Source organism: Bombus vancouverensis, chromosome 8, assembly GCF_051014615.1.
Source record: "Bombus vancouverensis nearcticus chromosome 8, iyBomVanc1_principal, whole genome shotgun sequence".
NCBI classification, from domain to species: Eukaryota; Metazoa; Arthropoda; class Insecta; order Hymenoptera; family Apidae; genus Bombus; species Bombus vancouverensis.
Genome location: NC_134918.1, coordinates 16,597,820 through 16,624,890, shown reverse-complemented (window position 1 = coordinate 16,624,890; position 27,071 = coordinate 16,597,820). Strand labels below are relative to the sequence as shown.

Sequence of the window (27,071 nt, the reverse complement as noted above, 5' to 3'; positions counted from 1 at the left end):
AATTTATTAAATGAAGTATTAATGAATAGTAAAATTAAGTTCTTATATAGGTAAGGAATGGAGTAGGAAAACAATTATTAATATTAAGTATTTTTTTTTATAATTTCGTTTCAGTTATCCGTCATTTCCACGGGTCCATATAAATCATTTGTATGCTAATATACATTACATATATGTATAAAACATAGTGTCTATTCTATAAAACCAAATACTTTTTATAACAAATATGTATGTTAATATTAGCGAGTACTAAATACAATTTAATAACAAATACGATGAAGTAAACTCACATACAACTTTAAAACGATTGTATATTACTACCTATCAAATATTATATATAATATAAGATGCAACTGTATTAAATTACAATTAATAACACTTAGATATTATTATCTACAAATTTTTTGGAAAAAAACAATTATTGTATATTGATATGTGATATATGGATAAATAATATACTATATGTATGTCGGAGAGGAAAGGACACCGGAGCCTTCCCTCTGGAACTTCGGGAAAATCCGTAAAGTTGTAATTAAAGTTTACAGTTGTAATTAAATAATTAGCTATCATCCTGTCCAATTGTACTTGTTTGCAATTTATGATAATAAGTTTGGGTTTAAGGCGACCATCAGCCGCCGAACCGACATGTCGGAGATGGAAGGACAGCGGGATTGCCGTCGGGAATGCTGGGAAAAACCCCAATACCATAATCAAGATTTGTATGTTTTAGCAATGAAAATAAGAAAATAACTTTTAATGTTCCAACCGGGCTTTATGACGACGGGTAAGTAAAGTAAGTAAAGGTTCATCGAACGCCCCAAAATGACAACCTGACTCCGACATATATATGTATGTTTAAAAAATATATCATATAAATAATATAAATATATATTACAAAAATTGAAAGCAAAATATATGTATGTATAATTGACTATAGGTAAATAGTAAATAATTAATGTTACATTGTTAACTCTCGGTTATTCAATTATTTACAAATGAATAGGATATCTATATCTTATGGAAGCTTATCATTCTTATATAATTTTTACATCCACGAATAAGATTTTTCTTAGCGTATTTTTTTTATAACGAATTACGAAATTGTTGGTGTAACATTAAATTTAATATGGTTTATTTCATATGAAAGTGTTTCATGTTCCCATAATTACGTATTTTTAGTTCTTGTTCTATACTACCTGCAAACATTATTAAATTTATTTTGATGTTAAACAATTTTTTATGTATTTGATTAAATTTTCTTCTGACTGAATCAAGCGATTGTAATTAGAAATATGAAATGTTTTGTCAAATTAATAGAAACTGAAAAGAAAGATAACATTTAAAATAAATATACATTTTTTTCGCCGTGCATATATTAAATTGAACGAAGTATAGCATTACGAGGAATGTGTCTTTGTAGTACCCGGTAGTATTATCGCAAAGATATTATAAGAACATAAAACACAATGAAATCGTTCTTTACAAATGTTTTACAAGTAGTACTTACACAAAATTCTACTTCATCAAATGATTTTTACAGTTTATGACTCTCGTGTCTTTTTATCTAGAAGCAACAAATCCTATTGATCATAAAAACGAAATTCATTATCGAACAAAATTTAATATACTCAATATATTATAAGTAATATATTCAATGTATTGCACTGTAACGCAAAATTATATAAAATCGTAATACGTAAAGCTAACTGAATAGTTCCTTGGTATTATTTAATCAAATATGTTCATAGATCATAACCATTTCATCAAAACCAGTGATCTTTCGTATAATTTTGCAGTCTTTAGCTACAGGTTTCAAAAACTTGTCCCGATCTCTACGGTATCTGGCTTAAAGAATCGACAGAGTTTTGGAAAGCCACAGGGATTTTTCACACGATTATATCATCATTTATCGGGAAATCTCAGTTTGTGTGTCCTTTCATTTGATACATATCAACCAACAAACGGGAAATCGGAATTTCGCCTATGGTTTCGTGAAAAAACAAACGTTCGACCAATTTTGGGAAGATGGACGTCAAACGTCCGACAACGTGCATTAATGTCCCGCTTCTACCTGGTTGTCGTTGATAACGAGATTTCGTGTAATCCCCTAGAATGCATTGAGCCTGATCTTGTAACATTTTGATCGACTCGCTGGCATGGAGACCCTCCGTTTCTGCGAAGGAGAACATATCGATATCGAAACAAGATTTTAAATATCTGTTTAATCTGCAGTTTAGGAACACACGGCAATCGAGATCGAAATGTAAAATATTTCGTTACTTTATATCGCTTAAAGGAAAGAGAAGAGAAAGATTGAAGTTTTAAGTATTTCCTTGATTTCAATTATTTAAGTAAAAATATTTTCATAAATTCAAATTACGAAATTTGTTTGAAATATATGTCGGAGAGGGAAAGACAGCGGGATTTCTCGTCCGGAATGTTGGCAAAAACCCCAATACACTAATCCAGATTTTTACTATAGCCGCCCTTAAGTAATAAAAATAAGAAATAGTCTTAATGTTCCAATCTGACTTTATAACGATGGGTTTGGGCTCGAAGTGACATGGCAGGTCACCGGACTTAGCCACGGTCACGGGAGGGACATGCACCTGACAGAGGTATGAAATGATTATATGGCTCTCCTTAAAACAAAGATTAACCCGAGAAGCGGGGACAGGAGTATATAAGGGCAGCCTCTTTTGGATTAAGAGAGTTAGAGTTAGAGTTAGAGTTAGAGTTAGAGTTAGAGTTAGAGTTAGAGTTAGAGTTAGAGTTAGAGTTAGAGTTAGAGTTAGAGTTAGAGTTAGAGTTAGAGTTAGAGTTAGAGTTAGAGTTAGAGCTAGTTAGTTGGTTAGTGAGTCGTTGGACGAATTGCCGATTGAGTTATCGGGAAGTTACCCGAATCGAGTAGCATGTTGATACTAGTCCTCCCGTGGACCGTGGATTCGTCATCGAACCTGAATTCGTTGTTACCACCATCTCGACCATCCTATTACCATTACTCGTAGCTTCTGGTAGTGTCCACATTCGTACTGATAAAGATTGGCTACATTCGCGACGGTAAAGTAAGTAAAGGTTCATCGAACGCCCCAAAATGACAACCTGACTCCGACATATATTTATCAACTTCTTCGAAATTAAAAGCCAAAATTTCTTATTACCTGGAGTAAACAGTGCTACCGCTTTCATACATCCCCATTCGCTCATATCTGGTGAGAGTTGTCTAAAACGGCATATCGTGTCCTGAAATACAGGCATATATAAAATCGTAAATAATTTCTTTTTCTTTAATTTTCACTATTATTCTTTATTACTTAAAATTATAAAAATATTCTCGTTCATATTTGTCCAAAATATGAAAGAAAATGTTAATTATTTATTCATTTTCTTGTGATGAAATTATCAAATATTTCATATTCTATGCAATAATTAATACAATTTTATATAAGTTAAATTATTACCTGAATAGTAATTAATTGTTGATTCGTTGTAGCTTCGTCTGGCAATCTTGCTCGTACTTGTTCATCCTCTAGTAAGCCAGTAATATTCCACGATATTGACCACTGTGCTAGATGAAGGAGAAAAAGTTGTGTCCACGAGCCTTCGAGTAACAATAATTGATCGTTCTTCGAAAGGGATTGGAATAGTGGTAAGCAACAAACCCATCTTACTGCCATAAATAGTAAACGTGCAGTTGTTTCCTGAAACATATTAATAAGCTTCGTTCTCCGAGTGAAATTTTTGTTTCATCTGTTTTATTAATCACATATTTTTAATATTTAGAAATGTAAAATAATAAAATATATTAAATTGCTTTCTAATATTAGGTATATATTTTCAATTTCAAAGTCTTTAATAAAATTATATAAAACTAGAAAAGAACCGTTTCATATATATACAAATCAATTTGTCATTAATTTTATTTTGAAAATTTTATATTTTATAAGAATAATTATCGTAAAATTTTTGGTATAGTTACCTGTAATAGTTCTCGCGTAGGATTGGGATTTATTAATGTCCCAGTGGAATTATGACTAGCTTCTGTTTGTTCCAAAGAATATTCTGTTTCCGATTGCAATGGTGCATTCCATACGAGTTCCTTATAAATAAAAATGAAAATATATTTAAACAAATAATACGCATCTAAAAATAATATTTTAAAACTAAAATACTTTGTCTAAAGAATAACATAACTTTATGATGTTATAAATTATTATTAAGAATTTGCAAGCTATTTTTAAGCTCTTTAATAATCTAGATATTTCACATATTTAATATTATATTATTAAAAATCAACACAAATTTCTCTATCCTTTCAAAAAAATTATCAATTCCTTCTATTAATACTTTAATTCCCAAAAATTGTATCAATATTGCAACAACATTGAGCCATAGCTCTAAACAAAAACCCTGTAATAGAATTTAAAAATGTAGAGAATGCATATAGTATGCGAAAATAAAAAAGATATCCTCAGTAACTCATTGTAATATCACGAAAGGTAAAATCTCTATTTAGTTTAGTTTTTCAGTCGTATTTGTATAGCATGAATCTACACTACATTCGTATTCTACAAAATTATCATATAGTCATTTAAAACATTTTTCTAAACTTCTCCCTGTCTGTTACCGGAAAGTTAATTTTACGAAACTAAATCCAAAACAAGGAACGAGGATCTCGTCAACACAGGGTCCACGATCGCTCAGTTTCAGTCCAGACTGTGAAACCGGCAGGATTTGTCGGATTGACGGTTATAAAGTTTGCAAAGGGGAAACACCAGACTCGAGCAAATTGAGCTGAATTACTTACCTGACACTGTTCCGCGGACATTAGTATCTGAAGAAGGGGTGGCTGCGGTGTCAGAGCGACGCTCGGGGGTGCTGAGTAGAGGGTCGTGGTCGAAGGAGAATGCGGTAGAGCCAATGGTGCCGGGGACGAAGAGTCCTCCGGTGGTTTCTGCACCAGTGCCACTGGCCGTGGATAAGGCGAGAACCTCTGGTCGCACCTGAACTTTCTGCACACATTATCCTTAGCGTCCTTTTATTGGAGTTATCAAGCTCTAATTGCTAAGAGTAAGGTTTTGCAGTAATATTTAGATTAAAATCATAGATGATATTTTTCTCAATTATATTTTAAACGATGAAAATACTTTTAGCAATGAAGTATAGAATAATTAATGATATGTATAAAGTATAGGATGAATAATAACACATCTTTGATAGCCTGTATGATATTTTTGGCACGATTTTAAAATCGGCTTAAGAATGTGTAGAAGATGATATGGTATATCTTTTATAACTCTGGGTTGTTCATAGTCCTTCAACATCGAAAGGAGAAATTGAATTATTCCTTCATAAGCCTCGTCAATTTAAGTAGTATGAGCCATTGATGAGTCAGACATTGTGTTTAAACCGAACAATAACGTAGCGTATTAAGATACAATATTTACTACCTAATACGAATACGAATACGAATATAAGTACAGATTTTAATAAGAACTTCATACACACCTTTGGTGTAAAAGAACATAAGGGGAACCAAGACCAGTCCTTAATCGATCATTGTGTAAAGGAGGTGCGATCGGTGATTGTTGTTGAGGTTGTTTTGGCTTCCTCGGACCTCGTTCGTGTTGTACAGCTAAACATCAATTATAAAGAATATGTGTTATTTTCATGTTGGATTCTCATTGTCGAACGATTATCTATGAATTTTGTATAATATGTAGTTTTCATTACTAAAAAACTTTCCTAATGCATTTCCTAAATTTAAGTATTTTTAATAATAATGAAAATTTCTAAGATATTTAATCAATAGCAAAATCCAAAAGAAAGAAGTTAAATTGACATAAAGGTAGATTTATTTAAATACATAAAAATTTATTCCTTTTTCTTTTTCATAACATTCATAATTTTGTTTATTAGTCGTATATGTTAATTGATTTTCAAATATGTTCTTTCCAGTTTCTCTGAAGCACGTCGATATGATTGATTTACGAAATACATTCTCGATATAACCATGAGTGATCTCTTAATGCCGGAGCATCATCTTGAATGGCTCTATTGATGCCACTCAAGTGCTTAATAGGGGGAGCAAAAAGGCTCGCGAAGGATTGAATACGGGATTCTAAATTTCTTTAAATACGATAAATTACACTTTAAAAGGGTCAATCTTTAATACGCCTTATAGAATTATTCATATCGTTTGAAATATTATCATCAAATAAGATGAACTACTTTATTTACAGTATTTTTAAATATTTCATGAAAGTCCGAAGAAATTTTGAATAAAATTACTTCTTAAACAATTTAGTAAAAGGATGTTGATAAGGGAATGATGGAGAACTGATGATAAATTATTTGTGGTCATCACATAATGTATTAAAAAAGATGTTTTCAGATATAATGGCATAATAGTAATATTATTACATAAATAATTTCATGTTTTGAGTTTCTTAATAACGTTGAATAAATACATTAACAAAAAGAACACGACCTAAAAAGGAATTCTCCCCAAATCTTTTACCCAGAAAAGACTAATAGCACCCCTAACAAACTCTGAGCACCTACAAAACCAACTTCCACATCCATCCGTCTTTAAAAGACCGTTCGAATGAAACTCCTGTGTACACAATCTTGTCACGATTTTTCACCTCATTTACGTACCGATAAAAGTCGCGTCTTACTTGTGATCAAACCATTCCCTTATCCCTCCTCAACAACGAAAGACGAAAAAGAAACCAAACGAAACTTCAAATAGAAAAAGTCCGCGCAGGTTGCTTGAAATCCAGATCAGGGAGAATATTAAAACTTTCATATTAAATATTATCTTAAATATTATCTGATTGTGTTGATACACAATCAACACAGATTTCTCTATTGCCAATTAATGTCGATTTAAACCGGAATTAATATCAATGATTCTCGTTAATGCCTTTCGCAGGAATTATGCGAATATTACAATAACATTACGCAATACTAACGAATCCTGTTACAATGCTTCACTTCATTTACAAGCCAATAAGGAAGAAGGTGAGTAGGAATATCATCAGCTTCAGACAACCAAAGATGAAAAAGAAACCAAACATACCTTCAACTACGATAGAGAGAATCACAAATCATCTCGCGATAGGATGGCCCCTCGCTCGATCTCCGGGCGGTTTCCTATTAATATCGCCTAAGAACTTAACGGTGGGAGCGAAAAAGTCCGCGCAGGTTGCGCGGAATTGAGTTCAGGGGGAGTGGTACTGTTCGAGATGTACGAGCTGTATTTCCGTGGCTTGGCTGGTTGGGGAGCAACGATGGTGGGTAGGTAGGTCGAGCAGCCTGTAGGAGGGTTGAATCTACCAAGTGTGAGGGAGAAGAAGATAGAAATGGGAGGGTGAATGCGATGGCTGGCCGGGGCGTCAGCTTCCACGGGGTCTCCTTGTCAAGGCATCGCGAGAAAGGATAGAGAAAGAGACAGGTGCAAGACTGGATAGACTCTGGTAGACATAGCCGTTACACACGTTGAAATATGTAGAACGTGTGGATGTATGCGTACAGCAAGAGAGAGGGAGAGAGAGAGATAGAGAGAGAGAGAGAGAGAGAGAGAGAGAGAATGGAACTGCAACTGGGTGGCAAGCACATCATCATTAATGAGGCTGAGCGGATCGCAGCCGTGGATTCCCACGTTCGCACTGGCGTCGCAATATCCGCGCTTTATCCGGCCTCTCTTTGTACCATTGGCGGCGTAAGTACATATCTCTTTCTCTGATCCGCCTGATGATGGGATCGCGTGCATACATCCTGGAAGGAACGAGCACAGAAGGAGGTCAAAGTTCGTTCTTTTTGTTTTCGGAGCAATTAACGCTTCCCAAGCTCGGTTTCTTACTGTGAATATTTTAAGTACGTATTGGGAAATTTGGTCTTATGTGGTTTCTTATGAAAGAACTATTTATAACGTTAATGAAACTATCGCTCTTGAGAATTATTTTGAGGATTATTAAGATACTTTCGGATTTTTAAGGAACGTTTGCAATGTATCGCGAAATTGAAAATATGTATAATTATGTATACGTTCAAGGACGTAGTTCACACAATGTCAACATACCTAATTAAGAGATTGCGGATGTTAATATGTCTATGAGAAATCTAAAATATCCAAGACATTGTAAAAATATGCAAAAATATATAAAATAGCCAAAGTACTTACGTACTGTTATACTATTTAGGCGATGAAACAAATTCTTACTTAGGTTCGATCTTTTTAGTTTTATTTATGAAAATATGGGCAATTTGATTTTATTTGGTTTATAATAATATGTAGTTGTTTTCTCTATGTAGTCCATGGCTTGCTTAATTTGTAGATAACTAAGAATCACAGAACGTTCATTAGAAGCGGAATGCTTTGTAAGCATTGTAAGCACAAATACGGGGTGCATGCAATCAGTTAGAAAGTAAGGCGAGGTGAAATCCGCTTCGGGTCTATTTGCTTTATCAACTAAATTGGCCGTGCATCGGAACAGGTACAAATATTATTATTTTCCGAGAGTAATAATTGTTTTTTCACCGGAGAATTTTCAGTCGGGCGAAAAAACCAGCGAGAGCCGCGAGCTTGTTTGCTTTGTAAGCAAAGTTCTTCGTATGCCACACGCAGTTGAGATATTAGAATATAAAATTCATTTTTAAAAGCATTCTTCCTTCTTTTTTTAGTCATTCTCCGTTTCAATATATCGTGTTGGGTTTTAAATGATCGATAACAGTACAAAGTCTTTAAACTTTACCAATATTACGTGATGAGTTGCGATATTTTGTTTTGTAATCTAGAATTGAATATTAGAAGTACGTAGATTATTATTTTTTAATACATTTCTGATTATTTCTCAGTAACATTCGATGAAATACGCACATATATATATAGAATCCTCGGGGTCAATAACTTGCGAATCAATTGGGTGTATCTTAAAGAAATCTTTCAATATTACTTACTATTAGAAAACCTAAGTTAGTTAATTTCTTCTACTATGCAGGATGTAAGAATATTCAACAACATATAATACAAAAAGTTTCAATGCGATTGAAATTATAAACATATGAACTATATAAATGTACTTCATATGTATATTTTGACGAATTTTAATCTTACTTTATTTATTAACGAATTTCAATCGAGTTATTAAAATTATGAATCGTAAAAGTAAAATATCGTAGCATCTAATATAAATACATATAGAGATTTTACAAATATTTTTAGAAATATTAAAATATTACCATGTGTCATATATCATCAGTAATCATGTATAAATTAATAAATTAACAAATAACGACCCTACATCATTTTTCTTAGCGTTGACGACTTTACTTCGCATGCGCAAAATTATAGAGCGGATATTTTTTTCGTTCTATGATAGAGGCCACATTTTTATTTGTTCTTGGTATATTAATCTATTTATTGGAGAATTCTTACAAACAAAATAAATTTTTAAAATAAATATATCAATTTGAAATGTAGATCGACATGAGTTTAAATTTTCTTCAAAATGTAAGGGGCTATATGTTTGGATATAGTAACACATTATTTTACCATAAACAAGTTGCATGAATCCGATCTTTAATGTAAAATATAATAATACGAAGTATGTAAATCAATACCTTTCAGTTATCAAATAGAAAATTTCAAAAATGTAAATGTCACACTAGTAATTACTTAAATAATGAAGTCTATTTTCATGATTAAAAGTACATTATATAATCCGCAAATAACATTTCAATTCTTTTAACAAAGCTTCTGAATTAATTTACACACCCATTCAAAAATATTCCTCGCTCGAAAAATGTGCCAGATAACAGGTTAAAAATCCACGAGTAGTGGTATCAGGCGAGAAAATCCGTGTGTGGATAAACATCGTTGATCGTCGTTGAAGAACAGACCCCCAATTTCACCCCCGATGGCCGTGTCTCGACAGATCCGACGAGCGGACGAGCGCACGTTCCTCTTAATTCGTCGGGACAATTTTTCGTCCGGCCTAGAGGGCTTAAGGGGACGATTTTCGAGTACGTGCGTGCTCGCGATCCGGACGTCGAATGGACGCGGGGATTAGGATCGCATGCGCTGGAATGGACCGCGCCCTGCTCCCTTTTCATCCACCCATTCTCTCTCTTTCCTTTCTCTTCCTTTCTGTTTCTGTCTCTATTGCACGCCCGCGATGCTACATCCAGTGCACACAGAAGCCACGAGCCAGCGTAATACTCGCATACCACGTGCGGTCCACAATGCGAGTTCCCACAGTTGAGTGGCGTTCGGCCTATGTACGCACGACGTGGCCAAGTTAGACCTCCAAGCCTTTGCGTTTTGTCATTCATCGTTAGAAGTAAAATAGAGAACGATGTCCACGTATGGTGTGGTTCGTAAGTGCTCGAACACTTTGGTCAATTTGTAGTAACAGTATAAAAATTTTACCAAAGTGTACGAATGATTAATTAGTAGTTAGAAGCAACATTTATTACTTTTTTACAGAATCATCAGACTGAATCTAAATTACTTGTTAATTAACATGACAATAACGTATTTTAGCGTTTGTTGTATGTACGAAAAATATAAACGTTACGTATTATTGCCTTACTTTTTTCAAACTAAATCAAAATCGAAGAACGAACAATAGATATCTGTCTGTACCAGAAACGAGCTAACTATCACAAATACGGTATACTAGCATAGAAATTCAATAAAACCAACTAAATCAACTATCCCAGAATCAAACAAAATGGAATAAAACTTCGACATAAAAGAAGTCCTAAAGAAATCAATCAACTTAAGCTCCCCTGTCCTTCGGCAAGGAAGAATCTAAAAGAGTACTTAACGAGTTAACTAACGAAACTAGAATAACAAGGAAGGAAAAACGAAAGCAAGGAAAAGAAGATAAAGTAGAGAAACGGAAGAGCGAACGGTGAAAAAAGCAAGCGGATAAAGGAGCACAAGTGTACAAGTGATAGAAACGATCGGAGAAGGAGCGCGCGTGATCCACGTATGCGACAGAACGAAATTCGAACGTTACGAGCTGTATATGTTTCTCTATATGGTGTATATGTACGTGTGTGTGTATGTGTGTGTGCGTGGGTTTGGTGCTCACACGGGCCATGGATCACGAGGGCTCACACTCTCTATCCTGCTAAACGGTAAACCGATCTGTGAACATTTCAGCAGTCAGCGATCTCGAAGGCTAATCCTCGAGTGAGTGGGGTTGATACATCGACTACCACCACCAGGCTTCGCCTTCACCACCATCAGCATCGCCATCAACGTTTCCGTGCCGTCGAGTTCAGCCGATTGGAGGGGCCGAATTCACGATTCGTGTGTCGGACTCGCGTGTACGACGCGCCCGTACACGTGTTATCACTCCAGAGAGATTCATATGGACGCTCCCAGTGTACATGCATGGAGTGCACGAACACGTATAGGCGTGTTGTGTCAAACGGATGCCCGGAAAGGGAGCCGACCCTCTATGAACTTGTTTTCTGTCTTCTGGAAAATGCTATGAATGTTCTAACACGAGGGTATGTTTATAGAAGATCGAAAGGTTTGTGTGTATTTAGAGGATGTAGGGATGTATTGAAATAGTATAGTATAGATAACGTTTGTGTACATGAAATATTTCTGGTAGACTTTAAATTTAGACTTCAAATGTACGTATATTAGTGTTTATATGTATTAGGACACTTGCTAGTCTCGTATAAAACACGGCAATTAATTTAGATTATCAACGAAATGATTAATTGATCAGAATTTTGTGTTTATGCAAGATCAAAGTCGAAAACGTCCAAGGAAAATTTGTGGAGTCTATGTGCAACAGTTACATTATTGTTGGTAGCGTTCCCTGATTATTGAATTAATTAAAGTATAAATATAAGTTATCTCGATAGTTATGATAAATTGTTTTACACATATTATAGAATGTGAATAGGTCATTACAATTGTTTCTGTAAAAATATACAGTAGTATACCTAAGTAGCTATGGTCAATGATTCTACCATCGTCTGTATTATTGACTTGTACTACCGTCTTTATTGAAACATAATATAGCCTATTCAAATTGTAAGGTTACAAACGTTTATAATCACATAAATCGCTATTATAATCCTTCGAGTCGATTATTCAACACCAGATTTTGAAATCGAATTATCGGATGGAATTATAAACTGTTCAGTGTATGATTATCTGAATCATAAATTTTAACACGAAAATTAACTAAAAATTGTCTATATTCTTTGATGTATGTATGCTATTAACAGGGTATGATCTGTTGTCTCTTCGGGAAATTGTTGCCCGATCCACGAGGCGAATACGTATGTATGTATGTTATGCAGATTAACAGAGGAGGGTTAGCGCATGACATTTCACATATGTGTAAATGAGATGACCAACGATTAATGGAGTGTCCAACAGGATTATGCGTCCAATAGGAACCTGTGTAAGGGACCTTGTACACGAAGATTCCTTGTCGTATAAATTCAGACAGAAGGTATGTGTCCGTTGATAATTACACCATCCATAGCCAGAATTTTGCTTACTTACGAGGAATATAAATTAAAATTCATGAATGCCTCTTACACCGTACTCCATTTACACATAAACCGAATCAATTACGTGAAAAATATATTGAAAAAGATCATTTCATTTTTCAAACGCTTTATAAAAAAGGTACAAGCGATAGCTTTTATAATAAAGTTCTCTTGTCACAAGGATCTTATAAAATCGTACATTTATAATAGCGTGTACATATGCAAATATCAATTCTTCAACATATTAAAATATCCCTAATTGTACATCCGATATTGTACGTGCATTCACTGTACATTCACTGTACCTTTAACATTCCATTTTAACGATAAACGCTTTAAAGCTACAAATAAAATTCAAGCCTCGGCAATTAAGCACAATCAAGAGCCATAATCTTCAAAATGAACCTTTTTTCTCGCAAGAATCCTACAAAATTATGCATCCGTGAAAACGTGCCGAACGTGCCACCAAAGCGGCCGGGAAACGAACATGATCCATTCGCGGGACGGGAACGGCGCGTTTCCTCGTTCGCGAGATGCATAAGCTCGCGGACGTAATTCTCGCAGTTACGTGAACCGTATCCGTTGCGGGGTCCCTCTGAGCGTTACTATGACAGGTGACGATCAAAGCCCGGCTTAACGCAACGACCCGTTCCGTCCACACACATCGCGCGTCCTACCGCAAGAGGGAGAGCGTCCGCTTCCTGTCTTCCTCTTTTCAACCTTGTCAGCCCGCTTCGCACGCTCAGCCCCTCGCGGCTCACCCTGATCTCGCATCTCTCTCTTCAGAGAGACCCGCTTTACAGTTTACCGTTTATGTGGATGGATTGATGCTGCCGGCCGCGTGTACGGCACGCCTCGCTTCGTTGCGTTACCAGCCGTCCACTCCCACGCAACCCCCATCCATCGTTCTCACCCCTGCTCTATGGTTTTCACCCCCGCGTCCGCCTTTCTTCGTCGCCGACCGTGGTCGACGCCAACACGCGGTCGACCGATCGGCCAGCAAAACCCTAGTAACGCCGTAGGCTCGCTCCTTTGGCTCCAGTTGCCTTTTCTGTTTCTCTGGCTCTTCGAAAGATGCTTTGGTTTTCTTTCGAACGAAGGTCCGTCGATGGTTTTACGATCGTTCAATCATAAACACCATGCGATCCCCGGTATTTCTGAACCCTTGCGTTTCGTTCCAATAAGTTCGCGTTGATTTAGTCAGTTACTGTCGCCAAGTCGGTATCGTGTAATTTTCCCCTATTTCAATATTTTAGCAGCAAAATAATGCAATGACATATTTATATATGGACGGATTTAATTTAAAAGAATTTAATTTAATTGAATGTACACAAAGGAACGTAACAGATAGACTGCGGATGTTTTATGCGATTTTATATTTTTGTGGACAATAACTAAAGAAATAGAATCTAAATAAAAATTTGTTTTATCTACTAAGTAATGCGATAAATACTTTGAATACTTTGCACGCTTTTGCACGTTATATGCATTCCGTGTGTATGTAGCATCCTGTATTAAAAGCGTAGTGAAATCAAATCGTAACATCACGGAGATTAAAGTCATTCTAATTATTTCCTTCTTCGTAGACGCGGAAACCGTGAACGTTGGAAAGTTATCCTGGAAACGAAGTATCGGAAATAATCCCGATTTTCCACCGACGAAAGGAGCAAACACGGGGCGCGCCAGTTTAATTCCGGTTCAGAGTGCTTGCTACCTCCAGAGAAAGGGTGGCTTCGAATTATGAACGGAAACAAAGAGATTTAAACTTGGAAGTTGCGAGCCGCGATCGATTGGGCATGAAACGAGGCAAAGTTTGCGGAATCCAACGGCCTAGCCTCGATTTGTATGTGTACACTGGAAATGATGTTGACCGTAAGGCCAGAGAGGACTAACCGGTTCATTTATTTCGTTCTAACAAGTCAAGACTTAACCTTTCACACCTTGTTGTTAATTGGAAAGCTTCGTAGCATTGTTTGGACTAAAATGGATCCACGAGGAATGTGTGATAAGATTTGAAAATGAAGGTCTTGGCTTTACTATTTGAAGATTGAAAGATAAGAAGATGAAGAGTAATATAACTTTTATCGAATTTCTCGAATTCTTTCAATTAATTTCTAACTATAGCTATGTTCCCCCCATGGAAACGGTCATAATAATTTCTTTTCTATTAGAAATGTCGGGTGTGAAGTCTAGACATCAAGGCACTAAAGCAAATTTTATGCAAACAACTTTCTAAACATCAGGACAATGGAACAAGTTTCGAACAAAACATTACGACATGAAAACAATCAACAAAGTATATAATATATGTATATATCTTCAGTAGTATCAGTATATTCGTTTTTACAAACAGTGTTTCTTATACTTGCTGATCTAAAAATTTTATCTCCTTATATCTCCATCACGAACTATGATTATAAAGATACAATACCACTTAAGAATAAGAGCCACTATCAAAGCATATAGATGTAAAGAAAAGTAAATCTTCCTTCGACTTAAACAAATATCGAACAAAGGTACCGAAAACAAGAGAAGAAGCGATCGCAAAGGAATAAAACGATTCGATATACCGTGCGATAATTTCGCAAGCAGAGCTTGAAAACTTGTCCGCTGGTTGCAAATACGCGAAAAAAGCGAAAAGAAATTGAAGGTTCCCTTGCGAGATGCGAGAAGCGGAAGGAAGATTCGATGGGTCGCCGCGGATCCTCTCTTTCCCTTTACAAGTTACAAATCCCACGCGGTAAGCCGCTTGGTAATCTTCTGATATCGTTTAACGCCATATTTCGCAAAATATACGGGTCCGCGCTGTGCGGGGCATTTCGTCGGCAAGGTAGACGGGCAGAGCAAATGACACCGAGAGGGATGAATTTCCGTGGAACGAACGAAGGGTGCTGGTATACGCTGGTGTGAGGGGTTAGAGATCTCCGGGTTGTCAGGCGGCGGATGATTGCATGCCTGCGGCGGCGTTTCGCGAAGCGCCGAACACCGCATACATAATATATACCACTTACCGAGTGGTCACCTACGTCTTATGGGCGTTTCACAATGTTTCGTCATGCGATCTACCGGTTCGTCGTAAAAACGCGCCAATAAAATGGTAATAGCGCAAGGATGACGTAGCATGTAGAGTAAAAATGGCAAAATGATAAAAAGAATGGTAAAAGTGGCAAAATGATATAAAGAATGGTAAAAGTGGCAAAATGATAAAAAGAATGGTAAAAATGGCAATAAGGTAAGGTGTTGGTATGAAGGAAAAATAAGACACAGACTGTGTAAATTTGTGAATGCAAGTAAAGGAATGGAATCTAAATAGAGATTTGTAAAATTCAAGAAAGATGATAGTCGGATGTAGGATGCAAGGTAAGGTACAATTTTATATTTTTGTGAATATAATTGGAGAAATACAACTTAAATAGAAATTAGATATTGTAAGGTATATACTGTGTTGAATACATCCTATATCTTTGCATTCTGTGCATTTTTGCGCCATTTTAATCTTTCTATGGAAGAATTGAGAATTTGATGTCCTTGGATAAAGTAGAATTGTTATCATTTTCTTTTCTGATAGAGGATAAAAGTTCCGTTTCTTAGTATTGGTAGTATTATCGGTGTATGGTGATATTTGCTTGATTATATGGTAATCTTAATCGTATCAAAGAAAGAATTTTCTCTTATCCTTTATGATAGCATTAGATGTGAAACTCAATATACTACTACGCTCAAATGAAAACTGTCTTCGTCAATATCTTTAACTATCTAATTACTAATATCTAGCCAATTAGTTATATACTATTGAAGATATGTACAGATCTGACAACAATCGACATTTTTTAAATTACCTATACCACCACTCTCTTTACCTGCCACAACAACCATCGTCTCCTTCGTGAACACAAAAGTCTTCTCAACGTTGATAATCTCCATGAATTGCTGTTAATTTCCGTGAAACTAATTGTGAGAGCAAGCAGAGGAAGGAGTCTCGTAACAAGCGCATACTCGTGCGTTTTTCGCGCATGATGATCGTGGAGAGAGAGAGAAAGAGAGAGAGAGAGAGAGTAAATGAGAGACAGAGAAAAACAAGGGGTAAGAGAGAAACGCAAGAACTAGGGGCTCACCTCACTTCGTGTGGAGCCTCCTTAACGTTAGGAAGCTCTGCCACTAATTGAATCTCCTCTCTTACTCGCGTCTGGAGCCTCCGCAACCGCTGGGAACCAGAGCACCCGTCCTGCATTAAACACCCCCCGACACCCTGGCCACCCTCATCCCCGTCGAGCGGTCTGGTCCGCCCCTGGCTGCCTTTCTCTTTCGATATGTACCTCTATCTCTCATCTGCCGCTTTTCCTCCCGCTCTTTGCCTTCCTTTGAATATGCTCTGCCTTCCTCGCTCTTCTTCCTTTCGTCTTTCTTTTCTTATTTTCGTTCGTCTTTCTTTGTATTTCTGTTTCTCCTTATATTTACCTGGTACTGTCTTTGCCGTTTTCCTCTCACGTTACTGCTTCTTGATCGGGCTTCTTCGCTCGAAACCTCCTTTGCTCGTTCTCCTTTGATTTTTCTACTTTTCTCGAACGTTTTTGGTCTTCTCCTCTTTTTTTTGTTTCAAGCTCGCGTGAGTTGCCCGAGTATTTTATAACATTCTTCTTTGGCCATTTTCTCGCGGTACGGCGGTTCCCTTTTACGGCTATATGTATATTGAACATTTTTTCGCAACTCATCGAAAATTTCGGTGTTTAACGAAAAATTTAAAGTACAAATACTTAATTTCATTGCGATGTTATTTCTGGTCATATCGCTGCTTTAAACGAATGTTACATTAAGAGAAATGTTTTTTCAAGTTTTGATCATGATATTGTGGCTCGTTATTAAGGTAAGCTTCGTTTAACCGTGTCTCGTTTAACTGTTATCACACTCGCAACAAATTCATGTTTAGTATTTAATTCAACAGTTGTATTTAGCATATAAGGAACTTTTTCTAATTTCAAAGTATTTTCCTAGTATTATATTTTCTTGTCCAGAATCGATTGTAACATGATGACAATTAGCAGATGTCAGACAGTGTTTAACAGAACTCAATAGAGTTCATTTCAAGTGTAAGCAAGATATCAATGTCATCAGATATTTTTAAGGCAGAAGAGCAATTAATATGAACATGATGTATGATAAACGGCAAAGATGGTTACAGAGAGTGAATAAAATATACATACAGCAAAGTCAGCTTATTATATACGTATTTGTGTATTCATGTTTTTGTTCATATTGACATTTGATTAAACTTTCTCAAAGTTAATTTCAAAGTTTAAAAAAAGATTTTCACTCTTCCGAGGAAGCATGCTGTTCATGAGAATTTAAATTAAATTATTAAAATATCAAATGTATTACTTCAGTCGTATTTAAAAGCAAATTTCTTGGAAGCTATTCTGCAACTCGAAATAAAGACCTACATATTGCTGAGATTTAAAGTGTCGGAATTATTTCAAAACTTAAACTATCAAAAACTTATGTGAAATATAGAATAGCTCTTTAGAGAAAGTAGCGAAAAATAAATCTAAATTTTAAACGGTTCTAGAATTTAAGAATAATGTTTTGCATTCGTTTAGGAACAATAACACGGAATTAATATTTTACAGAAATTCCATATACCGTGTAAATCGCGGGTTTTAACAAGAACCTATTAATTACGCATATAACCATGACATGGTATTCAGTTGAAATATCAAACGAGGATTACACAAAGTCGTGTACTTATCGATATCAAATCCGATTTGCCCTGGCACGTAGAATATATGTATACCTTCAAATCGATACATGCTCGAATGCTTGAGGCTAACAAAAGAGATTTGAAATATTGAATCCTTGTACATCGTTAAAACTATTCTTATTAATTCCATTTCTACGATAAAAAATTTATTCCGCGGTGGAACATTGTAAAACAGACAGATAGAAGCAAATAACATAACGTTTGCGTGTTATACAAGCAGAGTGATAAAATTTACAGCAAACGAATGTTAATTACTGTCCGACCTTTCATCGGGGACATAATGTAATGCTACATTGAAAGAAGATTACACGTTTTCGATCGATTAATTAATTAAATGGAAATGGTCAGCAACGTTCGTCGAGAAGTATACACGCTGGTATCCGTGAATTTTGCGGCGAAATATCGAGGGCTGGAAGTAACGATCAAGTGAGAGATCATGGAAAAGCGAAACGTGGTATGACGGTGCAAAATCGTTATTGAGTCTCCACATTCGAGCCAGTTCTATTGAAGTCTCCCGTGTCGTCGATTAATAGAGACACGCAGTATGCTGTGTGATAACGCAATTTCGATGAAACTTAATACTGTTGGATGAAAAATTCAGTCGTTCAGAGATTGTCGGAAAAAAGTCGTATGCAGTTTCGTTTCACCTCATATAAAAGTTGTTTCCAACATATTGATTATAACGATGTAACAAGTTTCGAATTTCCGTGAATTAATCAACCTTGAATGAGGAATTACGATATTCTTTTGCAAAACACTTTCATTTTTTGAGGATGTTTTTAAGTTGAAAATGTTTAGTAGAATGAATATAATATTTACGGCAACTTGAACATTTAAGAAATTTAGTTCATAATCTTTGCTATAATATAATAATATAATAGTATATATATGTATTTCTAGTTTTATGTTTAAGTAAAACTTAAAAATACTCTTTTGGTCTATTTATAGATCTATTTCTTGGGAATATTCAGTATATTGATACTCATAGCAACTTGAATGTACCTGAAGAATTTAGTTTATAGTTTACCTGCTTAACAAAATTCAATCTCTTGTTTATGTGACGACATACGTCATGGATCAAATAAATCCTTTGATGTAAAACCAACGACAAATAGAGTATTTAACCATGATTACTGTTTTACTAGATCCACGACTACGTTTGCTTAGGAGGGTTTGTCTGACCAATAGCCACTGAAGTCACTGTCTTTGCGGGGCATTCGCGGTTCGAAAATCTTTGTCCCGTGAAACCACAAGAGAATCGCAACAAGACTACTAATATCTAAATCCAGCTAATTCAGACGAAAGATTCAAGAAAGTCTAGCAAAATAATAATTGTTTTGCTCAAAACTACACTTTGGAAGAAATCAAAGAGACATTCAATTGTTACAACTTCTACTTCATTTTCTACTGAAATTCACCACAAAATGATAGCACATCTCAACAATATTAAAAGATTAGATTTATCTATTGAAGTAATATGAATAATTGTATTGAATATTAAAAATAAGTTAAATTTTTTTCAAAAATATTAACTTAAATTAATATCTCTTTATATGTACATTTTTTCATATTGATTTTATTTAATATTAAATTTGTTTACAAAAATTTTGAAACGTGCAATCATTTTGTCGTGAACTATCATATAAGATTTAAAAAAAGCAACTACATAAAAAAATGTAGCAAACAAGCTATTTTTGTTACTATAGTACAGACAGAAGAAATAGACTATCCAAGATCAGCGCTACTTCTTTGCTATCGCTGTATCCCATTGAATATTAGTTAAATTATAATAAATTCCAATAAACTGAGTATGTATATATCTCAAGTCCATTTATTTGAAAATCAATTAATTTTTTAGGTATCATTATCTTTTACATTATTTGTTACATAACTTTTATTTATTTTTACTTTCGGTTTAAAAAATTGTTCAATATTACATCTTTCTGTTAACTAGATTCCTTACATTTCAATTAACATTTACAACATTATTAAAGTCGTAACAAACTTCATGAACAGTGAAAACACGTTACAAGAGCTATTACCATTAGAAGAAGAATATAAAAAAATATATTATTAAAGATTATTTTAATACTTTCGAAAAAACTATCTCGTCAAATATAATAGAATATCTTTTATTTTACTTTACCGCTCGGATCACTTTAGATTTTTATTTTTATCTAACAACCCAGGTATATTAATCCTTCAAAGAGGAAGATAGAATTCTCCTTTTCGAAAAATAAAACAATTACTAGGAGTATAAATAAGTTCCCATAGTCAAGTATTAACGAACGTACAGTGATATTCTTTTGTTAGTGAGAAGACTGTCCAACGTTTCAAGAATTACACTATAGTCAGTTCTCCGTATTTTTCATAATTAGGGAAGGAAAAAATTGTTAAACAAATCAACTCGATAAAAGAAATCAATCATTATTATCTACTAACGAGTCTGTTTTTCTAATTTAATTTTAATGCAATCTAATTCTTTAAAATTAATTAAGAACGATAGATTCCAAGAGAAAACAAGTTGATTAAAATTCTACTATCGTTTCAGTAGATATCCAGTTCACTCCAGAAAACACGAGAACTTATATATACTATCAGTATTATCAAACATCGTATTTATCGAGAAATAGTTGTTAAAACTTCCGATCAATCTTATAAAAAGCTCAACTCTTGTAGTTAGAAGATTGAAGCCTATTTCTTTCGTCTCTACTATAATTAACAACGGTGTAGAGTCCGCGGGGAAAACAGAGGCAGTCACAGCCTGCTCTGCTGGGAGCTCTTCGAGGCCTTCCTCTTGACAAGCAAGCACGCCATTAGACCGCTCCCGATGTCCTATGATATCGTGGTATTCTTTCCTCGCGCGGAATCACACCTACGATACTTTTTCTATAGGAGACGTATCTGATCTCACGATGCTATGTAAACATTTCCAAAAAAGTTTCATCACTTACCGTCTCTGTTCATGTTAGCTTCGAAACACTTGGCGAGTCTGCAGGCACGACATTGGTTCCTGTGGGTTTTATCGATGGGGCAGCGCCCTTTCATGGCACCCTGAACCTTGCAGATGTACCTTCGATTGCTGTGAATGCTCCTCTTGAAAAATCCTGAACAACCTGGACAGCACAGAAAAATTCGAACGTTCTGTTAAAAATCGATCGATTGTATGTTAAAATAATTTAGCGAGAAGTACGCTAAATAAAAATCAATTTTATACAGGGTGTCTTATCAATTCTGTCTTCATCTATAATAGATGAAAGTTGCAGGCTTGAAAAGATACGTAACGAGATGGTAGACATTTGCACAAAAATTTAAAGAGTAATAATATTGGTAACAATATATTACAAGTTATAGATTATAGGAATATATTTTATAATTTTATAACTTTACGTTTAGATTACAAAATTAGATGATCTTTAATTTGTAAAATTTCAGTTGTTTTATTATCAAACTTGTTTTTGTTATAAACGATATTAGTGATTTATAATTTGTGATTCGTAAAATCGAACTAATAATATTAATTTAATTATGCAAGAGAACCCTGAATTCCAATTTTGATTGATGTGTAAGATTATTAAAGTAGATTTATTAAAAATCGAAACTAATCTCCAGATTTCCCCTACTTCTTCATCTGCGAAACCGCTATCACCAAGTTACATATATATTTTTTTCAACTGTACAACATTCATTGGAACAGAGTTGACAGAACACCCTATACCGTCGGATAAGTTACGATCATTACGTAGATTTAACCTTTATGATTTATTTCATTGATAATTAAACAATCTTCTCTCTCTAAACATTTTGAGCGAATCTAATCTAAAGCATTAAGCTGGTGAGAAAATTATCGTGAATACGTGTTGTTTCGGTTAGCTGTCAAGAGAATGAATTGTTAAATAAAAGCGGATTGTAATCAACGAATCTGTTGTCTCTTATAAAAGATAAACGAACGTTTGTCGAAGTGTTTTTTTTAATGAAAAATTTAAGTACAGAAGAGCTTGATAATTACCGTCGCAACTGTAGATGCCGTAGTGTTTTCCAGAGCTACGGTCACCGCATACCAGACACGGTATATCAAGTAATCTGTCCCCTACAACAGAAATTGACTTAATGGAAAAACGGAAAATCTAACAATTGTTAATGATAGCTTTGTTTCTTTTCGCTTTGTGTTTGTCTGTTTTTGAAAGCAAAATGTTTTTCAGAAATAAAGCCTTATTTAATATTCTTTTTGTTTTTAAACTTTGTTCAAATTACGATCAACTGTAATTAATCAATTAAACGTTCAATTGTTTTTCATTCCTAAGAATATTTGATTTTTGTACAATACGAATATCTAGTATTTATTGAGTATACAATAATTTAAAAAAATTTTCAAAAAATACTTAATGCATTAATATGTATTATGTAAATTGAATATATATATGTTTATAATGTTTTTAGGAATTAAAGAGTTGATAATGAAGATATAATTGTAATTAAAGTACAATTATTAAAAATATTAAAAATATCTTCTTTTGAAGATTTGTGCATTGTGTTCTATTTATGAACCAGCGTAATTTCCAAATTTTATACAACGAAAACTATAAAAAATTACATTTTCCATAATTCAATTACTTGACATCTCTCTCAACGATACGAGAAATTGAAATGATAAAACAAATTCATTGATTACGTTTGTAGCTAAAAGAAAGTTGCGTCCAACGTGTCTGACTCTATACAGATATTTCTACTTAATTCTTATTCCACCATGTATTCGAACAAATTTCTCTAAAATATTTGTTTCATGTATACTACGTATATTTTACAAACTATACCATTCTTAACAGCTTCGTAATGATAAGAATACGAATATTTATTTATATTTTTACTGTTTTATACAATTTCAGTTTCGTTAAGAACCACCAATTTCCGAGATATACCTTCCATCGATGAACGCTATAAACAACTAAACAAACGCAGATAAAATAAAAGAATTACATTCTTATCTTCGAGTAAAGTGGAAAACTCTTCCAAACGCGTTAAATAAAATTTCTTAATTTATCTCTCGAACAAATGATTGACCATGCGATTAATCCGACGTGAGAGATACCACCGAGCCACTCGCATAAACCGGAGAACCTAAAAACGAAGTGAAAAGCTGGCGGAAAGAGGACTCCGTTTAAGAAAGCAAAGCGGACCGCAAGAAGAGCTGGAGCGTTAATCTGTTCTCCCCCTTTTTGGAGGAACCCTAATCGTCCTAATGATCCGCGGCAAGAAAAACACAGCCATGCCTAAGCCAACCAAAGCTTCCGTTTCTGGCCTGGGGAACCAACCACCTTCTTCTCACACCAAATACCTACCAACCTAACCCGATCAGTCGAGCTGCTTCAACCCCAACAGATTACCTCCTTCGACGTTTACGCTTATATCTAGACATCGTTGTCTTATGTGTCCTACGCGTCGATTAACTATAAACGATTTCAATAGCAAGGGGGATTAAGTATATCTGAGGGTAATAGTTACAAATTTATGCAATCCTATTATATTTGAATTTGAAGTATCTTCTTCGAAAGTGTGGAAGGGTTTAAAAGATCGCTATGCATTCAATTCTGTTCAACGCTTGGAGTTGCTATGTTACATTGTGAAAATAGTAAATTATTAATAATAAATTTATATTTAACGCAATGTACGTTACGTCGAAAGAAAAAGAAAACTTAAAATTATGTGCAGCTTTTTAAATGACATCGAGGGATGAACGTTGAAGTATTTGAACATTAGAATTTAATATTTAGACTTTCTTTTTTCCTATGAAATCGAGTTGTAATTTAAACAAAGTTAATTATGTAATTGGAACATTTTGGGAAATTTGTATCGAACGATTAAAAAGAAAGAGAAAAACAAATCTTCCTAGAAATATTTATTTTATCATTATTTTATATCAAGTAGTATCAAGTAGGATTCCTTGAATTTTAAAGCGATCTGTTCCGGATTTAGCAAAATTAAATAATCGGGAACAAATATTTGGCAATGTTTCTTTGGTTACCAACTCTTTTCATTGAATACCATTTTGAAACGAATAATAATGAGAATAGATACTTCATTTTAATAACAAAGTACAACATTCTTTATTTCATTTCGTATTTCATTAAAAAAAATTATACTTTGCAAAAAAACGTAAAATCTAAACTAGATTTCATGTGTCTTGTTTTATTTGAAAGACAAATAATTTGGGAGAATTATAAATATTAATTTTTTATATAAATAACTCGAGAACTGAAATTAATAAATTTTGGAAACATATTTGAAACAATTTTTAATAAAATATAAATGAAATCATTCCTATTAAATACATAGCGACCCAATCTTGCTTTCAAAAACCATTGTTTCGTTATCTCACTTCTATAAAAAGTCAATTAAACCATAATTATACAAAAAGCACAATTCAAAATACCAAATAGCATAGTTCCATTCAATACGAACCGAAGATAACCGCTCCTCTATCCAGAATAAACTTTCTAATCTCCATTGAATTACAAATCCCAAATCATCGGTCCCAGAAGTCAATCACCGGGACCAAAAACCATCGCAAGGCCACCAATTGAACAACCAATAATCGCACACATTTAAAACGAAAACTTCGACTCTTTCGATCGTCCAAAACCAAAAATCAAAACAAAAAGAGATCCTCCGAAGCTAAAGTAAACGAAATCGACGAAACAAGCTATTTTAACGCGCACCCAAAACGATCAAACGTCGACATGCCAAAGTTCAAACTGAACCTGTCAAGTCACCAGGTCATCGAAACTCCGAAACCATCCGATGGAAAACGAATTTGAAAAGGAACAATTTAAAAAGAAAAATAGAAGAAACAGGAACCAACGTCTCATCTTACCGATGTTGCGCATAAATAAAAACGAAGAATAATTAAAAAAAGAAGAAAGAAACGAAGCGGCACGTGTGTCACTGTCTTCTAAGTACCGCGTGCCTTGAACGGGGGTTGGCGAACCACTCCAACGTATCACTGTCGAGAAAAGCAAGAGAGGCACGCTTTATCGAACTGACCTGTGCCCATCCTTCGCGACTGATCAAAGTCGAGCATCCCCAGACGGACGACTGGACCGGTGGCCGTTCCGACACGACGCCGAGGGAGTCGCGCGAAGTCTCGAAGCGTTCTCCGTGACGAGGTGGCTTCGAGCCTCGGCGTAGCTACTCATCTCGTTGGGAAGGGCGGGTACCGCGGTTCGCGTTCGTGTGTACGAGCTGCTCGTATCGATGTGTGTGCACGGTGCGTCTGTACGTTCGTTATACGCACGTATATAGGGGCTGCTGCCCGATTGGCTGTCGGAGTTGCCTATCTCCCCTGACCGTAGCCATACTAGCTGGAATCACGGGTCGTTCTTCGACACGCTCGACGTACTTCTAGGAGAGGATGGTTGGCCAGGGTGTGGGCGATCCCTAACACACGTACAGAAGTTCCTAAACGGCCGCGAGTCGGCGTAGCTATGACGTCGACACGGGGATAGCGAAAGATTCGATCGTCTCGCGATGTAGGTGTTTGTTTGATGGAATTTTGCAGTTGATGGACGAATTTATTACTATTTGCTTTTATTTGGTGATGATTGTTTTATTTCACTTTTCTTCCTTCATACGTATACTCTTGCTTTTGTACGTTAATAAGGAACGAAAGCTCATCAGTCAGGAGAAGTGGTATTTTTCCGATTTAACGGAAAATAATTTATCTCGTAAAAGATCTGACTTAATATTTACTATTAATTGCAATGATATTTGTCTTATTTCTTCTGTAGCATCTATATGTAACAAAAGACTCTGTGAGTGGAATAATAACTTTCCAGATTTCTTAATTATTTCGTGGCTGCATCAGCCCTCAAAGCGGTGCAGAATAAAAGATATATTTTTTAAAATTCGGAGGATTGTTATACGAGACTTACAATTGTTGAATTTGTAAGTGCACAGCTTTCCCCTAACAGAAGATCATTACAACGTGATATTGAATTTTATAGTTTGATTAAATCACGTAAGTAATGAACGTAATTTTTTATACATATAAATGAAATTGTTCGATCATCGCACGCAGAAAGGGGGATAAGGTTATAACCATCGCTGGATGCGGCTTTAGTCAGGCTATTGCACGATGTACACCACTTCTTCAATGTGGCTGGTACGTTGGCCTGAAATTGGAGGGTGGTAGCATCGATGAAGAGGGGTCAGAGGAAGGTGACAGGAGGATAGGTGGGGAATTCCAACGGGCGACTAGACGGCCCGGGGACTTGCTGGCCGAGTGGCTGACGCGACTATAGTGGGGTAGTGCTAGTTAGCCACGGGAAATGCGGGGGCGGCTCCAAAGGCCACGTTGTCAGACGAACGTTACCACCGTGTCATTGGTCGACTCCACCCCTGAGATGGCACAGGGGTGCAGATCTATGTAGCAAGGGTGGATGGGCGTTTCCAGCACGCCCATTCGACGAGGGAAAAGAGCCAGGATCTCGACGACCAACCGCTGCTTCGAGATTAGACCGACGTCGTTGGTGGCTGTTAGGGCTGCGATGCCATTTGTCGTTGAAATGGTATGCCGACGTTTCTTCCAGTTCCTGGAACGGGGGGATGCCTGGAAATCGCTAGGATGATGCGAGAACTGCGGTTTACAGAAAAAGAAGGGATGGTAAATGTTAATGCAAAGATACTCGACGCGCGACCTCCTCCCTCCAATCCTCAAGCCGTGAAATGAACATTGTGCTTCGATTCGAGAAACTTTTGTCGAGGATGTGTTATACGTATATATACG

The 27,071-nt window shown here is 35.4% G+C and overlaps 1 protein-coding gene across 1 annotated transcript; it reads right to left on the bottom strand.

Moving 5' to 3' along the window:
* Positions 1-1,919: 1,919 nt before the first annotated feature.
* On the bottom strand, positions 1,920-25,367 carry LOC117159519 (nuclear receptor subfamily 2 group E member 1). Its single transcript, XM_033339421.2, has 9 exons — positions 25,331-25,367; positions 22,299-22,379; positions 21,244-21,405; positions 5,509-5,635; positions 4,808-5,012; positions 3,980-4,099; positions 3,462-3,701; positions 3,162-3,243; positions 1,920-2,173 (listed from the first exon to the last, which is right to left on the bottom strand). The coding sequence occupies exons 1-9, from the start codon at positions 25,365-25,367 to the stop codon at positions 1,920-1,922; spliced, it is 1,308 nt and encodes a 435-aa protein (XP_033195312.1).
* Positions 25,368-27,071: the final 1,704 nt, after the last annotated feature.

Bases quoted from the DNA above. Each gene is read 5' to 3' on its own strand.
- LOC117159519 (XM_033339421.2), bottom strand. From the start codon at position 25,367: ATGCTCGACTTTGATCAGTCGCGAAGGATGGGCACAG. The intron at 4,100-4,807 runs GTAAGTAATTCA...TTTATTTATAAG, and splicing joins TGTCCGCGGAACAGTGTCAG to GAACTCGTATGGAATGCACC. The intron at 2,174-3,161 runs GTAATAAGAAAT...TCTCCTTCGCAG, and splicing joins GGTAGCACTGTTTACTCCAG to AAACGGAGGGTCTCCATGCC.